The 20504-nt window shown below is 53.9% G+C and overlaps 1 protein-coding gene across 1 annotated transcript; it reads right to left on the bottom strand.

The window, feature by feature from the left end:
- Positions 1–339: 339 nt before the first annotated feature.
- On the bottom strand, positions 340–18516 carry LOC132565778 (collagen alpha-1(I) chain-like; the record flags this gene model as incomplete). The annotated part of the gene is made up of 3 exons (XM_060230505.1): positions 18429–18516; positions 868–2672; positions 340–516 (listed from the first exon to the last, which is right to left on the bottom strand). Coding segments are annotated over exons 1-3 (2070 nt in total), but the record flags the coding sequence as incomplete, so codon positions are not given.
- Positions 18517–20504: the final 1988 nt, after the last annotated feature.

The raw sequence follows: 20504 nt of genomic DNA on the forward strand, positions 1-20504 counted from the left end.
AAACTTGGCCAGGCTCCTTCTGGTCCAGCACCCTCTCCATCACACCCGCCCTGCAGGGTAGGCCTGGATGGGCTTGCTCGCGCCTCCCCAATGAGGAGTCCCCCAAAGTGAAGGGCCTCCCCCGCCCCCACAGAGCCGGCTCCGCTGCTACATGAACTAGACAGCTGTCTAGGGGGCCAAGCTTCTGGGGGGCGTCAAATTAGGTGACTTGGTGATATCAGCAGCGCGGGGGGGGGTGGTGGTACCAAAAATCAGCCATCCCGAGGGTGCTGCGAGAAAATCTGGGGTCGGCCCCTCCCGCCCCCCAGGAGAAAGAGGGCACCTCCTCCACCCCCTTACCTTGATCTTGTGCAGGGACCTCTCGGCCTCCAGCATCTGCACCCACACCACCAGGCCGGACTTGTTGTAGGTCAGGGTCCAGCCGTCCTCGGCGAGACACTCCGTCCGGAAAACGCCGAAATCCCGGTCATCGGGGACCTGCACGCTGTCCCGGGGGGAGGACATGGCCGGCCCGCCCTGGAAAGAGCCCGGCCGAGGAGCTTCTGGCTTCTTAGCAAGCGGCCCCGGCCTTGCTGCTTCTCAAGAAAGCAAGGGGGGGGAAGGGGGGGCTGGTCCGGGCGACACCCCACCAAGCAAGGGCGGGGGGTGCAGAGTTCAAGTCCAGCGGCCGGGCCAAAGGGTTTCCTTCCAAGGCAAAACGCCTCCCCAATGCAAACCCCTCCCCAATGCAATGCACGCCAAATGCAATGCACTCCCAACGCAAAGTCCTTCAAACGCAACACCTTTCCCGCTTGCAGACCGTCGCTTGCCAGGGGGGGCGAGCCAGGAGGTCTCTGCGGCCAGAAATGCAAGATCCCCCCCGCCCACCCGCAGGCCAGCCGGCCGGCGAGCGCTGCGTGGCTTTGGGCGGCCGCCAAGGAGCCGTCTTGCGCGTCGTGTCGTCTTCCCCAGCCAGCCGGCGCCGTCCAGGTGAGTCACCGCCCGCCCGGGGGAAGGAACAGGTGCCCGCTCAGGAGGAGGAGCCGGCCGCCCGTCCGTCAGGGCTGCCTCCGGCGGCGATTGGCTCCGCCTGCCTGCTCCGCCCCGCCCCCTCCCCGGGAAGCACCGCCCCCGAGGCGGGGAGTCGCCAACTCCCGGGGGGCAAGCGAGCACGCGCCCTCCCGCCGCGGGCGGGAGAGAGGCCGAGGCGAAGGGAAGGCGAGGAGGAGGGGAGACGGGCGCCGCGGGGCGCAGCAGGGACGGAGAAAGAGGCTCGGGAGGAGGCCGGACCCTGGTGCCAACCCCTCCCGGGGCGCCCGGGAGAGGCTCGCAGGGCAAGCCCCAGGAGGGCTCCTGACCTCTGGCAAGAGGCAAGCGGGCCTTGCAGAGAGAGGAGGCCGGGCTCCCTGACGGAGAAAGAGGCTCGGGACGAGGCCGGCCCCTGGTGCCAACCCCTCCCGGGGCGCCCGGGAGAGGCTCGCAGGGCGAGCCCCAGGAGGGCTCCTGACCTCTGGCAAGAGGCAAGCGGGCCTTGCAGAGAGAGGGGAGGCCGGGCTCCCTGACGGAGAAAGAGGCTCGGGACGAGGCCGGACCCTGGTGCCAACCCCTCCCGGGGCGCCCGGGAGAGGCTCGCAGGGCAAGCCCCAGGAGGGCTCCTGACCTCTGGCAAGAGGCAAGCGGGCCTTGCAGAGAGAGGAGGCCGGGCTCCCTGACGGAGAAAGAGGCTCGGGACGAGGCCGGCCCCTGCTGCCAACCCCTCCCGGGGCGCCCGGGAGAGGCTCGCAGGGCGAGCCCCAGGAGGGCTCCTGACCTCTGGCAAGAGGCAAGCGGGCCTTGCAGAGAGAGAGAGAGAGGGGAGGCCGGGCTCCCTGACGGAGAAAGAGGCTCGGGACGAGGCCGGCCCCTGGTGCCAACCCCTCCCGGGGCGCCCGGGGGAAGCTCGCAGGGCGAGCCCCAGGAGGGCTCCTGACCTCTGGCAAGAAGCAAGCGGGCCTTGCAGAGAGAGAGAGAGAGGGGAGGCCGGGCTCCCTGACGGAGAAAGAGGCTCGGGACGAGGCCGGCCCCTGGTGCCAACCCCTCCCGGGGCGCCCGGGAGAGGCTCGCAGGGCGAGCCCCGGGAGGGCTCCTGACCTCTGGCAAGAGGCAAGCGGGCCTTGCAGAGAGAGAGGGGAGGCCGGGCTCCCTGACGGAGAAAGAGGCTCGGGACGAGGCCGGACCCTGGTGCCAGCCCCTCCCGGGGCGCCCGGGAGAGACTCGCACGGCAAGCCCCAAGAGGGCTCCTGACCTCTGGCAAGAGGCAAGCGGGCCTTGCAGAGAGAGGAGGCCGGGCTCCCTGACGGAGAAAGAGGCTCGGGACGAGGCCGGCCCCTGGTGCCAACCCCTCCCGGGGCGCCCGGGAGAGGCTCGCAGGGCAAGCCCCAGGAGGGCTCCTGACCTCTGGCAAGAGGCAGGCGGGCCTTGCAGAGAGAGAGAGAGAGAGGAGGCCGGGCTCGCTGGCGCTGCTGCAGGAGGCGACCGAGCAGCAGCAGAGAGGCGGGCGGGGAAAGCAGCCGGCGCAAACCAGCCTCCCGCCAGACGCGCCAGGCTTCCGCTGGGTCCTGCCTCCCGTGGGTCGCACAGGCGGAGGGGCACGCAGAGGGGTGGCGTCGAGGAGGACGGGGGGAAAGGAGATCCAGGTGGGCAGCCGTGGCGGTCTGCAGCACAGCAAACAATGGCAACACAGGATGAACATAGAATCCTAGACTCCCAGCGTTGGAAGGGACCTCCAGGGTCATCTAGTCCAACCCCCTGCACAATGCAGGAAACTCACAAACGCCTCCCCCTAAAGTCACAGGATCTTCATTGCTGTCAGATGGCCCTCTAGCCTCTGTTGAAGAACCTCCAAGGAAGGAGAGCCCACCCCCTCCAGGGACCTCCAGGGTCATCTAGTCCAACCCCCTGTGCAATACAGGAAACTCACAAACACCTCCCCCTAATTTCACATGAACTTCATTGCTGTCAGATGGCCATCTAGCCTCTGTTTAAAAACCTCCAGGGAAGAGAAATCATAGAATCAGAGTTGGAAGGGGCCTCTAGGGTCATCTAGTCCAACCCCCTGCGCAGTGCAGGAAACTCACAATTGCCTCCCCCCAAAGTCACAGGATCTTCATTGCTGTCAGATGGCCCTCTAGCCTCTGCTTAAAAACCTGCAAGGAAAGAAAATCATAGAATCCTAGAGTTGGAAGGTACCTCCAGGGTCATCTAGTCCAACCCCCTGCACAGTGCAGGAAACTCACAAACACCTCCCCCTAAATTCACAAGATCCTTATTGCTGTCAGATGGCCATCGAGCCTCTGTTTAAAAACCTCCAAGGAAGGAGAGCCCACCACCTCCCGAGGAAGCCTGTTCCACTGAGGAACCGCTCTAAACTCACAAAAACGTCCCCCTAAATTCACAGGATCTTCATTGCTGTCAGATGGCCATCTGGCCTCTGTTTAAAAACCTCCAAGGAAGGAGAATCATAGAGCCGGAAGGGACCTCCAGGGTCATCTAGTTCAACCCCCTGCACAATACAGGAAACTCACAAACACCTCCCCCTAAATTCACAGAATCCTCATTGCTGTCAGATGGCCATCTGGCCTCTGTTTAAAAACCTCCAAGGAAGGAGAATCATAGAGTCCAAAGGGACCTCCTGGGTCATCTAGTTCAATCCCCTATACAATGCAGGAAACTCACAAACACCTCCCCCTAAATTCACATGAACTTCATTGCTGTCAGATGGCCATCTAGCCTCTGTTGAAAAACCTCCAAGGAAGGAAAATCATGGAATCCTAGAGTTGGAAGGGACCTCCAGGGTCATCTAGTCCAGCCCCCTGCACAATGCAGGAAACTCACAAACATCTCCCCCTAAATTCACAGGATCCTCATTGCTATCAGATGGCCATCTAGCCTCTGAGTATAAACCTACAAGGAAGGAGAGCCCACCACCTCCCGAGGAAGCCTAAAACAAGTCTATAAAACAACTGTCAGAAATACATAACACATGACAAATTTACAAAAATCTATATTATATTGTGCAAAAGCATCCAAAATTCATTCCAAAGATATAAATCACATAGAGAGCATAAAGTCCCAAACAAAAACACAGTTCCCAAGGATGACTCCGGAAAATTCCAAAAAGTCTATAAGGAGTACTGCTAAAGGTAAAGGTAAAGGTAGTCCCCTGTGCAAGCACCAGTCATTTTCGACTCTGGGGTGACGTTGCTTTCAGAACGTTTTCATGGCAGACTTTTTACGGGATCGTTTGCCATTGCCTTCCCCAGTCATCTACACTTCCTCCCCCCCCCTCCCAGCAAGCTGGGGACTCATTTGACCGACCTCGGAAGGATGGAAGGTTGAGTCAACCTGGAGCCGGCTACCTGAACCAGCTTCCGCTGGGATCGAACTCAGGTCGTGAGCAGAGAGCTCCAACTGCAGTACTGCAGCTTTACCACTCTGCGCCACAGGACTCTACTCAGAAGTAAATTCCAGACACGGTTGACAATTGAAGTATATAATATGGGGGTTTGAGAGAAGCCAGTCTGAGGACCTTGTCAGTTGGCTTGTGAAGAAACTGGAAATGCGGCGGAATGCGATTTAAGCCGGTGATTGCATGAAGACAAGATTTTTTCCTTCGGAAGCCGACATCAGTGGAAGGACTGCATTTGGAATTTACTTCTGAGTAGTAGTACTCCTTATAGACTTTTTGGAATTTTCCGGAGTCATCCTTGGGAACTGTGTTTTTGTTTGGGACTTTTGTTTGGGACTTTATGCTCCCTATGTGATTTATATCTTTGGAATGAATTTTGGATGCTTTTGTACAATATAATATAGATTTTTGTAAATTTGTCATAAGTGTTATGCATTTCTGACACAGTTGTTTTTTAGAAGAAGATATTGGATTTATATCCTGCCCTCCACTCCGAAGAGTCTCAGAGCGGCTCACAATCTCCTTTCCGTTCCTCCCCCACAACAGACACCCTGTGAGGTAGATGAAGATACTGGATTTATATCCCGCCTCCACTCCGAAGAGTCTCAGAGCAGCTTGCAATCTTCTTTATCTTCCTCCTCCACAACAGACACCCTGTGAGGTAGATGAAGATATTGGATTTATATCCTGCCCTCCACTCCGAAGAGTCTCAGAGCGGCTCACAATCTCCTTTCCCTTCCTCCCCCACAACAGACACCCTGTGAGGTAGATGAAGATATTGGATTTATATCCCGCCTCCACTCCGAAGAGTCTCAGAGCGGCTCACAATCTCCTTGACCTTCCTCCCCCACAATAGACACCCTGTGAGGTAGATGAAGATATTGGATTTATATCCCGCCTCCACTCCGAAGAGTCTCAGAGCGGCTCACAATCTCCTTGACCTTCCTCCCCCACAATAGACACCCTGTGAGGTAGATGAAGATATTGGATTTATATCCCGCCCTCCACTCCGAAGAGTCTCACAGTGGCTCACAATCTCCTTTCCCTTCCTCCCCCACAATAGACACCCTGTGAGGTAGATGAAGATATTGGATTTATATCCCGCCCTCCACTCCGAAGAGTCTCAGAGCAGCTCACAATCTCCTTTCCCTTCCTCCCCCACAACAGACACCCTGTGAGGTAGATGAAGATATTGGATTTATATCCTGCCCTCCACTCCGAAGAGTCTCAGAGTGGCTTACAATCTCCTTTACCTTCCTCCCCCACAACAGACACCCTGTGAGGTAGATGAAGATATTGGATTTATATCCCGCCCTCCACTCCGAAGAGTCTCAGAGCGGCTCACAATCTCCTTGACCTTCCTCCCCCACAATAGACACCCTGTGAGGTAGATGAAGATATTGGATTTATATCCCGCCCTCCACTCCGAAGAGTCTCACAGTGGCTCACAATCTCCTTTCCCTTCCTCCCCCAAAATAGACACCCTGTGAGGTAGATGAAGATATTGGATTTATATCCCGCCCTCCACTCCGAAGAGTCTCAGAGCAGCTCACAATCTCCTTTCCCTTCCTCCCCCACAACAGACACCCTGTGAGGTAGATGAAGATATTGGATTTATATCCTGCCCTCCACTCCGAAGAGTCTCAGAGTGGCTTACAATCTCCTTTACCTTCCTCCCCCACAACAGACACCCTGTGAGGTAGATGAAGATATTGGATTTATATCCCGCCCTCCACTCCGAAGAGTCTCAGAGCGGCTCACAATCTCCTTGACCTTCCTCCCCCACAATAGACACCCTGTGAGGTAGATGAAGATATTGGATTTATATCCCGCCTCCACTCCGAAGAGTCTCAGAGCGGCTCACAATCTCCTTGACCTTCCTCCCCCACAATAGACACCCTGTGAGGTAGATGAAGATATCTGTGTCACATAAGAACATAAGAGAAGCCCTGTTGGATCAGGCCAGTGGCCCCTCCAGTCCAACACTCTGTGTCACATAAGAACATAAGAGAAGCCCTGTTGGATCAGGCCAGTGGCCCCTCCAGTCCAACACTCTGAGTCACATAAGAGAAGCCCTGTTGGATCAGGCCAGTGGCCCCTCCAGTCCAACACTCTGTGTCACATAAGAACATAAGAGAAGCCCTGTTGGATCAGGCCAGTGGCCCCTCCAGTCCAACACTCTGTGTCACATAAGAACATAAGAGAAGCCCTGTTGGATCAGGCCAGTGGCCCCTCCAGTCCAACACTCTGAGTCACATAAGAGAAGCCCTGTTGGATCAGGCCAGTGGCCCCTCCAGTCCAACACTCTGTGTCACATAAGAACATAAGAGAAGCCCTGCTGGATCAGGCCAGTGGCCCCTCCAGTCCAACACTCTGTGTCACATAAGAACATAAGAGAAGCCCTGCTGGATCAGGCCAGTGGCCCCTCCAGTCCAACACTCTGTGTCACACAGGGCCCAAAAAAACCAGGTGCCATCAGGAGGTCCATCAGCGGGGCCAGGACACTAGAAGCCCTCCAACTGACCCCCCCCCCCCCAAGCACCAGGAATACAGAGCATCACTGCCACAGATTTAAGAGTATAACAGAAGCCCTGGTGGTTCAGGCCAATTGCCCATCCGGTCCAACACTCCGTGTCACACTGTGGCCAAAAAAACCAAGGGCCATCTCGTGGGCATTCAATGAAATTGCTGAGCAGCCGGGTTAAAATGGATAAAAGGAAGTCCTTCTTCACCCAAAGGGTGATTCACATGTGGAATTCACTGCCACAGGAGGTGGTGGCAGCTGCAAGCATAGCCACCTTCAAGAGGGCATTGGATAAGTATATGGAGCAGAGGTCCATCAGTGGCTATTAGCCACAGTATGTATATATATATGTGTGTGTGTGTGTGTGTATGTATATCAGTGCCTATTAGCCACAGTATATATATGTGTATGTGCGTATGTATGTATGTGTGTGTGTGTCTGTGTATTGGCCACCGTGTGACACAGCGTGTTGGACTGGATAGGCCATTGGCCTGATACAGCATGGCTTCTCTTATGTTCTTAAGTTATGTTCTTATCAGAAGTCCATCAGTGGAGGCAGAACACTAGAAGCCCTCACACTGTTGTGACTCCCAAGCACCAAGAATACAGAGCATCCCTGCCCCAGACAGAGAATTCCAACAATACGCTGCGGCTAATAGCCACTGGTGGACCTCGGCTCCATATACATATCCAATCCCCTCTTGAAGCTGGCTATGCTTGCAGCCGCCACCACCTCCTGTGGCAGTGAATTCCACGTGTTAATCACCCTTTGGGTGAAGAAGGATTTCCTTTTATCCGTTCTAACCCAACAGCTCAGCAATTTCATGGAGTGCATAGGAGTTCTCATCTTGTGAGAAAGGGAGAAAAGTCCTTCTTTCTCTACCTTCTCCATCCCATGCATAATCTTGTCAACCTCTATCATGTCACCCCTCAGTCGACATTTCTCCAACGTAAAGAGCCCCAAGTGTTTTAACCTTTCTTCATAGAGAAGATTGACAGACAAACCCCCCCCCACCTCCATGAAAAGGACCAGCACTACAAACTGGCAGAATTTGGGGAAAGGAGACCTGAAATACATGCATCTAACAGCTATATGCACCATGTGTGTCTTATTAAGCATAACTTTGGTTCTCACCCATCATGCCTAGTGGCCTTGAGTTGCCAATCCCCAGGTGGGGACAGGGGATCCCCCAGCTTGGAGGCCACCCCCCACTTCAGGGTCATTGGAAAATGGGGAGGGGGGGAGGAAACTGTCTGCTGGGCACTCCATTATTCCTATGGAGACCGATTCCCATAGGGTATAATGAAGAATTGGTCTGCGGGTATCTGGGGCTCGGGGGGGGGGGGGCTGTTTTTTGCGCTAGAGGCACCAAATCTGCAGCATAGCATTCAGTGCATCTCCCCAAAACACCCTCCAAGTTTCAAAAGGATTGGACCAGGGGATCCAATTCTATGAACCCCCAAAGAATGTGCCCCTTTCCATGATTTCCAATGGAGGGAAGGCGTTTAAAAGGTGTGCAGTCCCTTTAAATGTGATGGCCAGAACTCCCTTTGGAGTTCAATTGTGCTTATTCCTGGCTCCACCCCCAAAGTCTCCTGGCTCCACCCCAAAGTCTCCTGGCTCCACCCCCAAAGTCTCCTGGCTCCAACCCCAATGTCTCCTGCTGCACCCCAAAGTCTCCTGGCTCCACCCCCAAAGTCTCCTGGCTCCACCCCCAAAGTCTCCTGGCTCCACCCCCAAAGTCTCCTGGCTCCAACCCCAAAGTCTCCTGGCTCCAACCCCAATGTGTCCTGGCTCCACCCCCAAAGTCCCCAGATATTTCTCGATTCGGATTTGGCAACATAGGCCTAGATGCAGGGTGTGTGAGTGCCCTGTGTCTCAGTTGTTAGTCTACATTCCTGGAGATCCCATGTAGCAGCCCTAACCCAAGACACAACTGCTATACCGGCTATACCCGAACTGCAGTTCGGGAGCCTCATGCGGCTCTTTCACACATACTATGTGGCTCCTGAAGCCCCCTCCCACCCCATTGGCCAGCTTGCAGAAGGCATTAAATCCCTTATCCAAGCCAAGCCAGCTAACACTGGGGACTTGGAGAATGCATTTAAAGTTGCTTTCTTTCCACCTCTCCTCACCCATCCTCCCATCTATTCTTTCTTTCTTTCTTTCTTTCTTTCTTTCTTTCTTTCTTTCTTTCTTTCTTTCTTTCTTTCTTTCTTTCTTTCTTTCTTTCTTTCTTTCTTTCTTTCTTTCTTTCTCCTGCTCCCCAAGTCTCCAAAGTCTCCTGCCCCCCAAGTCTCCTGGCCCTACCCCCAAGTCTCCTGGCCCTACTGCCAAGTCTCCTGGTCCCACCCCCAAAGTCTCCTGCCCCCAAGTCTCCTGGCCCCACCCCAAAGTCTTCCTCCCCCCTTGGCAGGCACCCCCCCCCGCCAGAGGGAGCAGAAAAGCTGGAGCTCCACTTTGTCACTCTTTGTTTCGCCGCCGCTGCAGCCTGCGGGGGTGGAGAAGGAAGAGAACGCAGGGCTACTGCCTCCTTCTCCCATGTCTCTGCTGCAAACACCAGCAGATGGGAAGAGAAACAAACAGAGCATGGCTCTCCAAGGCGGCTGTGACTCAGCCCTGCAGCAGTCCGGGGGGGGGGGCTCCTTCCCCCCTCCCTGCTGCTGTGGCCTGGTTGCCACCTCCTGGAGACCACGCTGCTGCCAACACTGGCGGACTAGGTCTGAAAATATTGGTTGCCAGGAGACAAAGGGGGGGGGGGCACCCACAACTGTAAGGTTATCATTTCATTTTTGTAAGAAATAAATAGTTTTTAAAAAAATGCATAAGTGGAAAAAAGGTACAAATAAAACTTTTGCGAAATAAATGTATATATTATTAGTAAATGCAGTGTACATCTATTGTCCATATTACTGGCAGCCTGCAGTAGATACTAAATGCAAATCCAGACTGCATTTTCTCCAGGGGAGCCGATCTCTGCCAGCTGGGGATCAGTTGTAAAATCGGGAGATCCCCAGGCCCCACCTGGAGGCTGGCAACCCTAAATACAACGTCAATTTTAGTTGCATTACAGTAGTAATACAGGAACTTCTAATATATTTTCAAGGCCCTAAAAGGACATTAACATTTTTAACATTCTCTAATGTTTAAGGGGCCAATTCATCAGGGGCCCACTCGCCATTGGGCAAGCTGACGCCCAGGCCACTCCGCCACCGTCCGCCTGCTTAAGAACATAACCACATCACAGAAGCCCTGTTGGATCAGGCCAGTGGCCCCTCCAGTCCAACACTCTGTGTCACATAAGAACATAAGAGAAGCCCTGTTGGATCAGGCCAGTGGCCCCTCCAGTCCAACACTCTGTGTCACATAAGAACCTAAGAGAAGCCCTGTTGGATCAGGCCAGTGGCCCCTCCAGTCCAACACTCTGTGTCACATAAGAACATAAGAGAAGCCCTGTTGGATCAGGCCAGTGGCCCCTCCAGTCCAACACTCTGTGTCACATAAGAACATAAGAGAAGCCCTGTTGGATCAGGCCAGTGGCCCCTCCAGTCCAACATTCTGTCTCACATAAGAGAAACCAAGTTGGATCAGGCCACTGGCCCCTCCAGTCCCACACTCTGTGTCACATAAGAACATAAGAGAAGCCCTGTTGGATCAGGCCAGTGGCCCATCCAGTCCAACACTCTGTGTCACTTAAGAACATAAGAGAAGCCCTGTTGGATCAGGCCAGTGGCCCCTCCAGTCCAACACTCTGTGTCACTTAAGAACATAAGAGAAGCCCTGTTGGATCAGGCCAGTGGCCCCTCCAGTCCAACACTCTGTGTCACATAAGAACATAAGAGAAGCCATGTTGGATCAGGCCAGTGGCCCCAAAGAACACTCTGTGTCACACAGTGGCCAAAATAACTCAGGTGCCATCAGTAGGTCCATCAGTGGGGCTAGAAGCCCTTCCGCTTTGCCCCCCACCAAGCACCCAGAATACAGAGCATCACTGCCCCGGACAGTTCCAATAATATGCTGTGGCTAATAGCCACTGATGGACCTCTGCTCTATATTTTTATCCAATCCCCTCTTGAAGCTGGCTATGCTTGTAGCTGCCACCACCTCCTGTGGCAGTGAATTCCACAGGTTAATCACCCTTTGGGTGAAGAAGGCCTTCCTTTTATCCGTTCTAACCCGACTGCTCAGCAATTTCATTGAATGCCCACGAATTCTCGTATTGTGAGAAAGGGAGAAAAGTCCTTCTTTCTCTACCTTCTCCATCCCATGCTTAATTTTGTACACCTCGATCATGTCACCCCGCAGTCGACGTTTCATGATAGAAGTTTACAAGATTACGCATGGGATGGAGAAAGTTGAGAAAGAAGGGTTTTTCTCCTTTTCTCGCTTCCCGCGGTAGAGAAATTTGGGCCGGGCAAGCAGACTACAGGAGTGCAGCTTTCCTTGCATTTGGAGAGAGTGGACGGTGTTGGGGTGGTGGTGGTTCTAGCCTGGCCATGGCTGCCTCCCAGCAGCCAGCAGGGGGTAGTGGTTACAGCACCAGATGGGGACCTGGGAGACCCAGGTGCAAATCCCGACTCTGCCAGGGAAGCTGGCTGAGTGACCTTAGGGCACTCGCACACTCTCTCCGCCTAACCTACCTCTCAGGGTTGTTGTGAGGATAAGTCAGAGGAAAAAAGGAGGACGTAAGTGGCTTTGGCACTTCGCTGGGGAGAAACAAGAAGAGATTGGATTTATACCCCACCCTTCACTACCTGAAGGAATCTCAGAGCAGCTCACAATCTCCTTTCCCTCCCCCCCCCACACCCCAGGTGCAGGTGGAGGAATGGGGAATCCATCCCGGTTCTCCCAGAGAAGAGAGCTCTGGCTGACCCAAGGCCATTCCAGCAGCTGCAAGGGGAGGAGTGGGGAATCAAACCCGGTTCTCCCAGATAAGAGAGCTCTGGCTGACCCAAGGCCATTCCAGCAGCTGCAAGGGGAGGAGTGGGGAATCAAACCCATTTCTCCCAGATAAGAGAGCTATGGCTGACCCAAGGCCATTCCAGCAGCTTCAAGTGGAGGAGTGGGGAATCAAACCCGGTTCTCTCAGATAAGAGAGCTATGGCTGACCCAAGGCCAGTCCAGCAGCTTCAAGTGGAGGAGTGGGGAATCAAACCCAGTTCTCCCAGATAAGAGAGCTATGGCTGACCCAAGGCCATTCCAGCAGCTGCAAGTGGAGGAGTGGGGAATCAAACCCGGTTCTCCCAGAGAAGAGAGCTCTGGCTGACCCAAGGCCATTCCAGCAGCTGCAAGTGGAGGAGTGGGGAATCAAACCCGGTTTTCCCAGATAAGAGAGCTCTGGCTGACCCAAGGCCATTCCAGCAGCTGCAAGTGGAGGAGGGGGAAATCAAACCTGGTTCTCCCAGATAAGAGAGCTCTGGCTGACCCAAGGCCATTCTAGCAGGTGTAAGTGGAGGAGTGGGGAATCAAATCTGGTTCTCCCAGATAAGAGAGGTCTGGCTGACCCAAGGCCATTCCAGCAGGTGGAAGTGGAGGAGTGGGGAATCAAACCCGGTTCTGCCAGATAAGAGAGCTCTGGCTGACCCAAGGCCATCTCAGCACCTGCAAGTGGAGGAGTGGGGAATAGAACCCGGTTCTCCAAGATAAGAGAGCTCTGGCTGACCCAAGGCCATTCCAGAAGCTGCAAGGGGAGGAGTGAGGAATCAAACCGAGTTCTCCCAGAGAAGAGAGCTCTGGGTGACCCAAGGCCATTCCTGCAGGTGTAAGTGGAGGAGTGGGGAATCAAACCCGGTTCTCCCAGATAAGAGAGCTCTGGCTGACCCAAGGCCATCCCAGCAGCTGCAAGTGGAGGAGTGGGGAATCAAACCCGGTTCTCCCAGATAAGAGAGCTATGCCTGATGCAAGGCCATTCCAGCAGCTGCAAGTGGAGGAGTGGGGAATCGAACCCGGTTCTCCCAGATAAGAGAGCTCTGGCTGACCCAAGGCCATTCCAGCAGGTGCAAGTGGAGGAGTGGGGAATCAAACCCGGTTCTCCCAGACAAGAGAGCTCTGGCTGACCCAAGGCCATTCCAGCAGCTGCAAGGGGAGGAGTGGGGAATCAAACCCAGTTCTCCCAGAGAAGAGAGCTATGGCTGACCCAAGGCCATTCCTGCAGGTGCAAGTGGAGGAGTGGGGAATCAAAGCCGGTTCTCCCAGATAAGAGAGCTCTGGCTGACCCAAGGCCATCCCAGCAGCTGCAAGTGGAGGAGTGGGGAATCCAACCCGGTTCTCCCAGATAAGAGAGCTCTGGCTGACCCAAGGCCATTCCAGCAGCTGCAAGTGGAGGAGTGGGGAATCAAACCCGGTTCTCCCAGATAAGAGAGCTCTGGCTGACCCAAGGCCATTCCAGCAGCTGCAAGTGGAGGAGTGGGGAATCCATCCCGGTTCTCCCAGATAAGAGAGCTCTGGCTGACCCAAGGCCATTCCCGCAGCTGCAAGTGGAGGAGTGGGGAATCCAACCCGGTTCTCCTAGATAAGAGAGCTGTGGCTGACCCAAGGCCATTCCAGCAGCTGCAAGTGGAGGAGTGGGGAATCCAACCCGGTTCTCCCAGATAAGAGAGCTCTGGCTGACCCAAGGCCATTCCAGCAGCTGCAAGTGGAGGAGTGGGGAATCCAACCCGGTTCTCCCAGATAAGAGAGCTCTGGCTGACCCAAGGCCATTCCAGCAGCTGCAAGTGGACGAGTGGGGAATCAAACCCGGTTCTCCCAGATAAGAGAGCTCTGGCTGACCCAAGGCCATTCCAGCTGCTGCAAGTGGAGGAGTGGGGAATCAAGCGTGGTACTCCCAAATAAGAGTCCATTTACTTTTCTCTTTTTACCTTTCTCTGCCACAACAGACACCCTGTGAGGTGGGTGGGGCTGAGAGAGCTTTTTAGAGCAGCTGCCCTTTCAAGAACAACCTCTGCCAGAGTTATGGCTGACCCAAGGCCATTCCAGCAGGTGCAAGTGGAGGAGTGGGGAATCAAACCCGGTTCTCCCAGAGAAGAGAGCTCTGGCTGACCCAAGACCATTCCAGCAGGTGCAAGTGGAGGAGGGGGGAATCAAACCTGGTTCTCCAAGATAAGAGAGCTCTGGCTGACCCAAGGCCATTCCAGCAGGTGCAAGTGGAGGAGGGGGGAATCAAACCTGGTTCTCCAAGATAAGAGAGCTCTGGCTGACCCAAGACCATTCCAGCAGGTGCAAGTGGAGGAGGGGGGAATCAAACCTGGTTCTCCAAGATAAGAGAGCTCTGGCTGACCCAAGGCCATTCCAGCAGCTGTAAGTGGAGGAGTGGGGAATCAAACCCGGATCTCCCAGATAACAGAGCTCTGGCTGACCCAAGGCCATTCCAGCAGCTGCAAGTGGAGGAGTGGGGAATCAAACCCAGTTCTCCCAGATAAGAAAGCTCTGGCTGACCCAAGGCCATTCCAGCAGCTGCAAGTGGAGGAGTGGGGAATCAAGCCCGGTTCTCCCAGATAAGAGAGCTCTGGCTGACCCAAGGCCATTCCAGCAGCTGTAAGTGGAGGAGTGGGGAATCAAACCCGGTTCTCCCAGATAACAGAGCTCTGGGTGACCGAAGGCCATGCCAGCAGCTGCAAGTGGAGGAGTGGGGAATCAAACCCGGTTCTCCCAGATAAGAGAGCTCTGGCTGATCCAAGGCCATTCCGGCAGCTGCAAGTGGAGGAGTGGGGAATCAAGCCCGGTTCTCCCAGATAAGAGAGCTCTGGCTGACCCAAGGCCATTCCAGCAGCTGCAAGTGGAGGAGTGGGGAATCAAACCTGGTTCTCTCAGATAAGAGAACTCTGGCTGACCCAAGACCATTCCAGCAGCTGCAAGTGGAGGAGTGGGGAATCAAACCCGGTTCTCCCAGATAAGAGAGCTCTGGCTGACCCAAGGCCATTCCAGCAGCTGTAAGTGGAGGAGTGGGGAATCAAACCCGGATCTCCCAGATAACAGAGCTCTGGCTGACCCATGGCCATTCCAGCAGCTGCAAGTGGAGGAGTGGGGAATCAAGCCCGGTTCTCCCAGATAAGAGAGCTCTGGCTGACCCAAGGCCATTCCAGCAGCTGCAAGTGGAGGAGTGGTGAATCAAACCGGGTTCTCTCAGATAAGAGAATTCTGGCTGACCCAAGACCATTCCAGCAGCTGCCAGTGGAGTAGTGGGGAATCAAACCCGGTTCTCCCAGATAAGAGAGCTCTGGCTGACCCAAGGCCATTCCAGCCGCTGCAAGTGGAGGAGTGGGGAATCCAACCCGGTTCTCCCAGATAAGAGAGCTCTGGCTGACCCAAGGCCATTCTAGCAGGTGCAAGTGGAGGAGTGGGGAATCCAACCCGGTTCTCCCAGATAAGAGAGCTCTGGCTGACCCAAGGCCATTCCAGCAGGTGCAAGTGGAGGAGTGGGGAATCCAACCGGGTTCTCCCAGATAAGAGAGCTCTGGCTGACCCAAGGCCATTCCAGCAGCTGCAAGTGGAGGAGTGGGGAATCAAGCCCGGTTCTCCCAGATAAGAGAGCTCTGGCTGACCCAAGGCCATTCCAGCAGCTGCAAGTGGAGGAGTGGGGAATCAAACCTGGTTCTCTCAGATAAGAGAACTCTGATTGATCCAAGACCATTCCAGCAGCTGTCAGTGGAGGAGTGGGGAATCAAACCCGGTTCTCCCAGATAAGAGAGCTCTGGCTGACCCAAGGCCATTCCAGCCGCTGCAAGTGGAGGAGTGGGGAATCCAACCCGGTTCTCCCAGATAAGAGAGCTCTGGCTGACCCAAGGCCATTCTAGCAGGTGCAAGTGGAGGAGTGGGGAATCCAACCCGGTTCTCCCAGATAAGAGAGCTCTGGCTGACCCAAGGCCATTCCAGCAGCTGCAAGTGGCGGAGTGGGGAATCCAACCGGGTTCTCCCAGATAAGAGAGCTCTGGCTGACCCAAGGCCATTCCAGCAGCTGCAAGTGGAGGAGTGGGGAATGAAACCCGGTTCTCCCAGATAAGAGAGCTCTGGCTGACCCAAGGCCGTTCCAGCAGCTGCAAGGGGAGGAGTGGGGAATCAAACCGGGTTCTCCCAGATAAGAGAGCTCTGGCTGACCCAAGGCCATTCCAGCAGCTGCAAGTGGAGGAGTGGGGAATCAAACCCGGCTCTCTGAGATAAGAGAGCTCTGGCTGACCCAAGGCCATTCCAGCAGCTGCAAGTGGAGGAGTGGGGAATCAAACCCGGTTCTCCCAGATAAGAGAGCTCTGGCTGACCCAATGCCAATCCAGCAGCTGCAAGTGGAGGAGTGGGGAATCAAACATGGTTCTCCCAGATAAGAGAGCTCTGGCTGACCCAAGTCCATTCCAGCAGGTGCAAGTGGAGGAGTGGGGAATCAAACATGGTTCTCCCAGATAAGAGAGCTCTGGCTGACCCAAGGCCATTCCAGCAGCTGCAAGTGGAGGAGTGGGGAATCAAACTCGGTTCTCCCAGATAAGAGAGCTCTGGCTGACCCAAGGCAATTCCAGCAGCTGCAAGTGGAGGAGGGGGGAATCAAACCCGGTTCTCCCAGATAAGAGAGCTCTGGCTGACCCAAGGCCATTCCAGCAGCTGCAAGTGGAGGAGTGGGGAATCAAACCCGGTTCTCCCAGATAAGAGTCCACTCACTTAAGCACTACACCAAACTGGGAGAGGATGGATTGCCTGTTGAATATTATGGAAGACAAGTTTGTCCAATGACTCGCAGGGGCTCCACTGAAATACATTGGAGCAGAAAAACGGCTGCAATCAAAATCTGGGATGGAGTTTTCCAGGAAAGTCAACATAACCTACAAGTGTCTTGGCACGGGATTGCGGGGGGGAAGGGTGGATTGCCAGCCCCTGGGAGTGGCGCAGGTGTCCTGGGTTTGAATTGCCATGGGGGAGGGGGGGTTACCATCCTCTGGGACCGGATTGCAAGGGGGCAGGGCAGAATGCCAGCCTTTGGGTCTTTTAAAGAAAATATTCTCTGGCAAATATTGTGGAGTAGTTTCCAGTTTTTCAACAAATAAAAATTAGGGGGGGGGGATTAAAAACCCCTTTCCAAGCCACATGGAGGCGTTTAGGTCTTTTCTCCTTCTGGGAATTATTTATTACATTAGTTTAACATTACTAATTTATAATATTTTATGTGCTACTTTATTATTACTAAATTAAAAACTACTTAGAAAATCATTAGAAACATGAGAATTCTCTCATTACATTGTCTCACTACATATACTAACCCACCTTCCAATATACTTTAATGCATCCCTGTTTTTCTAAGGGCTAACTTATATTTCTCTTTTAGAACAGTGTATCAGAATATTTGGGGTTTTTTGTGTTTGTTTTTTGTATTGACACACTCAAATGGGGGATATTGTCTGTTTGTCTTATTGCATATACCAACCCATCCTATGGCAAACTATATGGATGTTATAATCTCTTGAGAAACCATGCCCTCTATTTAAACTAAAAAAGCCAGAATGTTACCTAGATTTATGGCACCCGCACTAACAATGGCAGTCTGCTTTTTATCACCCTCCAGAGTTTTTTCAGCCCTGCTGTGTCCTAACACTAGCAAATACAGATCCCTATTTGCGATACTTTGAACACGGCAATCCTAAAGAGAGTTACACCGTTTTAAGCCCACTGAAATGAATAGGCTTAGACTGGCATAACTCTCTTTAGGATTGCACTGCTAATCTGCTAAAAACACTGCCCACTGCCCACTTATATTAAGAATTGCTGCTTCCATTCCAGTTTTATCTGATGAAGTCTGCTTAGAGCATACAAAAGCTTACATTCTGAATAAAACTTAGTTGGTCTTAAAGGTGCACTTGTCTACTGCTTTGTTCTATGAGAATTCTCTGTCTGTGGAAAGGACTGGTTGAATGTATCAACCTAATTTTTGTTTTATAAAAGTCGCATATTGCTTTTTATCTCATTATTATTATTATTATTATTATTATTATTATTATTATTATTATTATTATTATTATTATTATTATGATGTGCAAATTTGGAGGATATTCATACTTTATAAGTTTGATTATGTAAATAGTGGAATGATAGTTGATAGATTTATGATGCAGAAAATGAGATGATTAATTTTCTTCCTTCCCTCCCCCTTTTCCTTTCTGTACTCCTGATTCCTTTTATTATAAACCGAATCAAATATATTGAAAACAAAAAAAACCCCTGTCTGTCTGTGCCGCTGACCCTTACCCAGGTTCGAACCCGCGGCTCTTTGGATTCTCCTCCTCTTCTCCCCCCCACCCCACGGCAAGATTGACTCCATTTCCCAGAAAGCGCACAAAGGCAAACCCACGCAGCAACTTGTTAACGTCACCTCCTCCACACCCTTCTGGGAACTGTAGTTCTTCCTACCCAAACCCCTCGCGAGGGCGACATAAACGAGAAAACCCCTAAAGACTACAGCCCCCATCAGCCCAGTTCGACAGACGTCATCGGCGCGCGGCTACGTCTCCCTCTCCCGAAACGGCGCCTTGGTGCCGCCATCTTGGTTTCCCGGGCGACTGGGAAGGCTGGCCGAGGGGGGAGGCCCGACATGCTGGCCTGCCGGATGAGCAGGCCGCTGCCTTCGAGTCTGGCCCGCTTCATCGCGGCGGGGGCCGCCCGCGGAGCCTCGGCGGCGGCGGCGGCGGCCTTCCCCGCCGACTTGCAGTGCCGGTCGGAGGGCGCCAGGAGCCGCCGCGGAGCCGCCTTCGAGCGCCAGCCGCAGTTCCCGCGCTCCGCCTCCAGGGGCCGCTGCGGAGACGGGGCGCCGCCGCTGCAATGCGTGGCTGTGGCCAGCAGGCGGCAGGAGCAGGGCGGCCACGTGGCCCCCCAGGGCAAGAGGGGATGCTGGCTGCCCAGGCTGGCTTTCAAGGAGGAGGAGACCCCCAGGGACCCCCCAGCCCACCTCCCCAAGGAGCCCAGCCAGCTGCAACTCTGGCCCAACCCGGAGCATGCTGGGAGACGCCATCGCGGCCACGAGGGACGCAGCCGGCGGGCCAGGACTCCCGCCTTCACCGCCATGGCGGTGGCAGCCGCAGGCCTCGCCTTCTGCTACAGCAAGAGCCACGTGTCCAAAGGTGAGGGGCGGCAGGGCCTGAGGTGCGCTGGCCCCGGCACAGCTTCAGCAAAGTGGCCTCCGCTGCCCGGATGTCAAGTGGCACCTTTAAGACCAAGCAAGTTTTATTCAGGGTGTCAGCTTCGCTCTACTCACGCTTCTTCGGACGAGGGATCGGGTGCCGTGAGGAGAGCTACGTAGAGCTGGCGGGTGGGGGTTGAGAATGGTACGGGTAAAAGGAAGTGCTTCTTCACCCAGACGGTGATTAACGTGTGGAACTCACTGCCACAGGAGGTGGTGGCGGCTGCAAGCATAGCCAGCTTCAAGAGAGATGGTGGCTCAGTGGTAGAGCAACTGCTTGGTAAGCAGAAGGTCCCGGGTTCAATCCCCGGTATCTCCAAATCAAAAGGGTCCAGGCAAGTAGGCGTGAATAACTTCAGCTGGAGAGCCATGAATGGGGCTCTGGTTCAGTGGTGGAGCATCTGCTTGGTAAGCACAACGTCCCAGGTTCAATCCCCGGCATCTCCAACTAAAAAGGGTCCAGGCAAGTAGGTGTGAAAAACCTCCGCTGGAGAGCCATGAATGGGGCTGTTGCTCAGTGGTAGAGCATCTGCTTGGGAAGCAGAAGGTCCCAGGTTCAATCCCCAGCATCTCCAGCTAAAAAGTGTCCAGGCAAATAAGTGTGAAAAACCTCAGCTTGAGATCTGGAGAGCTGCTGCCAGTCTGAGTAGACAATACCGACTTTGATGGACCGAGGGTCTGATTCATATAAGGCAGCTTCATATGTCCATATGTCCAAGAGGGGATTGGATAAGCATATGGAGCAGAGGTTTATCAGTGGCTATTAGCCACAGTGTATATGTATTTTGGCCACTGTGTGACACAGAGTGTTGGACTGGAGGGGCCACTGGCCTGATCCAACATGGCTTCTCTGATGTTCTTATGTGACACAGAGTGTTGGACTGGAGGGGCCATTGGCCTGATCCAACATGGCTTCTCTTATGTTATGTTCTTCTGTACAAATTTAGGATCCAATGACGGAATAGTAAAATGAACAAATTCAGCAAACCTTTGATCTGGGTAGCATGAGCGTGAGAAAGCAATAAAAGAGTAACACGTTAAAATGTGAGAGTGCGTGCTCATCAACCTCTGAGAAAGAAATTCCCTCGTTTTGGTCCAGGCTTATAAACAATAGAGTGATTAGCAGACAGCCTCACATTTTGACGTGTTACTCTTTTATTGGTTTCCTTGAAATGGCAGCTGCTGTGAGAGCTCTCTCAGCCCCACCCGCCTCACAGGGTGTCTGTTGTGAAGGGTGGGGGGGAAGGTAGAGATTGTGAGCCGCTCTGAGACTCTTCGTAGTGGAGGGCAGGATATAAGTCCATTATCTTCATCTACCTCACAGTCTGTTGTGGGGGAAGAAGGGAAAGGAGATTGTGAGCCGCTCTGAGACTCTTCGGAGTGGAGGGCGGGATATAAATCCAAT

Source organism: Heteronotia binoei, unplaced genomic scaffold (assembly GCF_032191835.1).
Source record: "Heteronotia binoei isolate CCM8104 ecotype False Entrance Well unplaced genomic scaffold, APGP_CSIRO_Hbin_v1 ptg001655l, whole genome shotgun sequence".
NCBI lineage: Eukaryota > Metazoa > Chordata > Lepidosauria > Squamata > Gekkonidae > Heteronotia > Heteronotia binoei.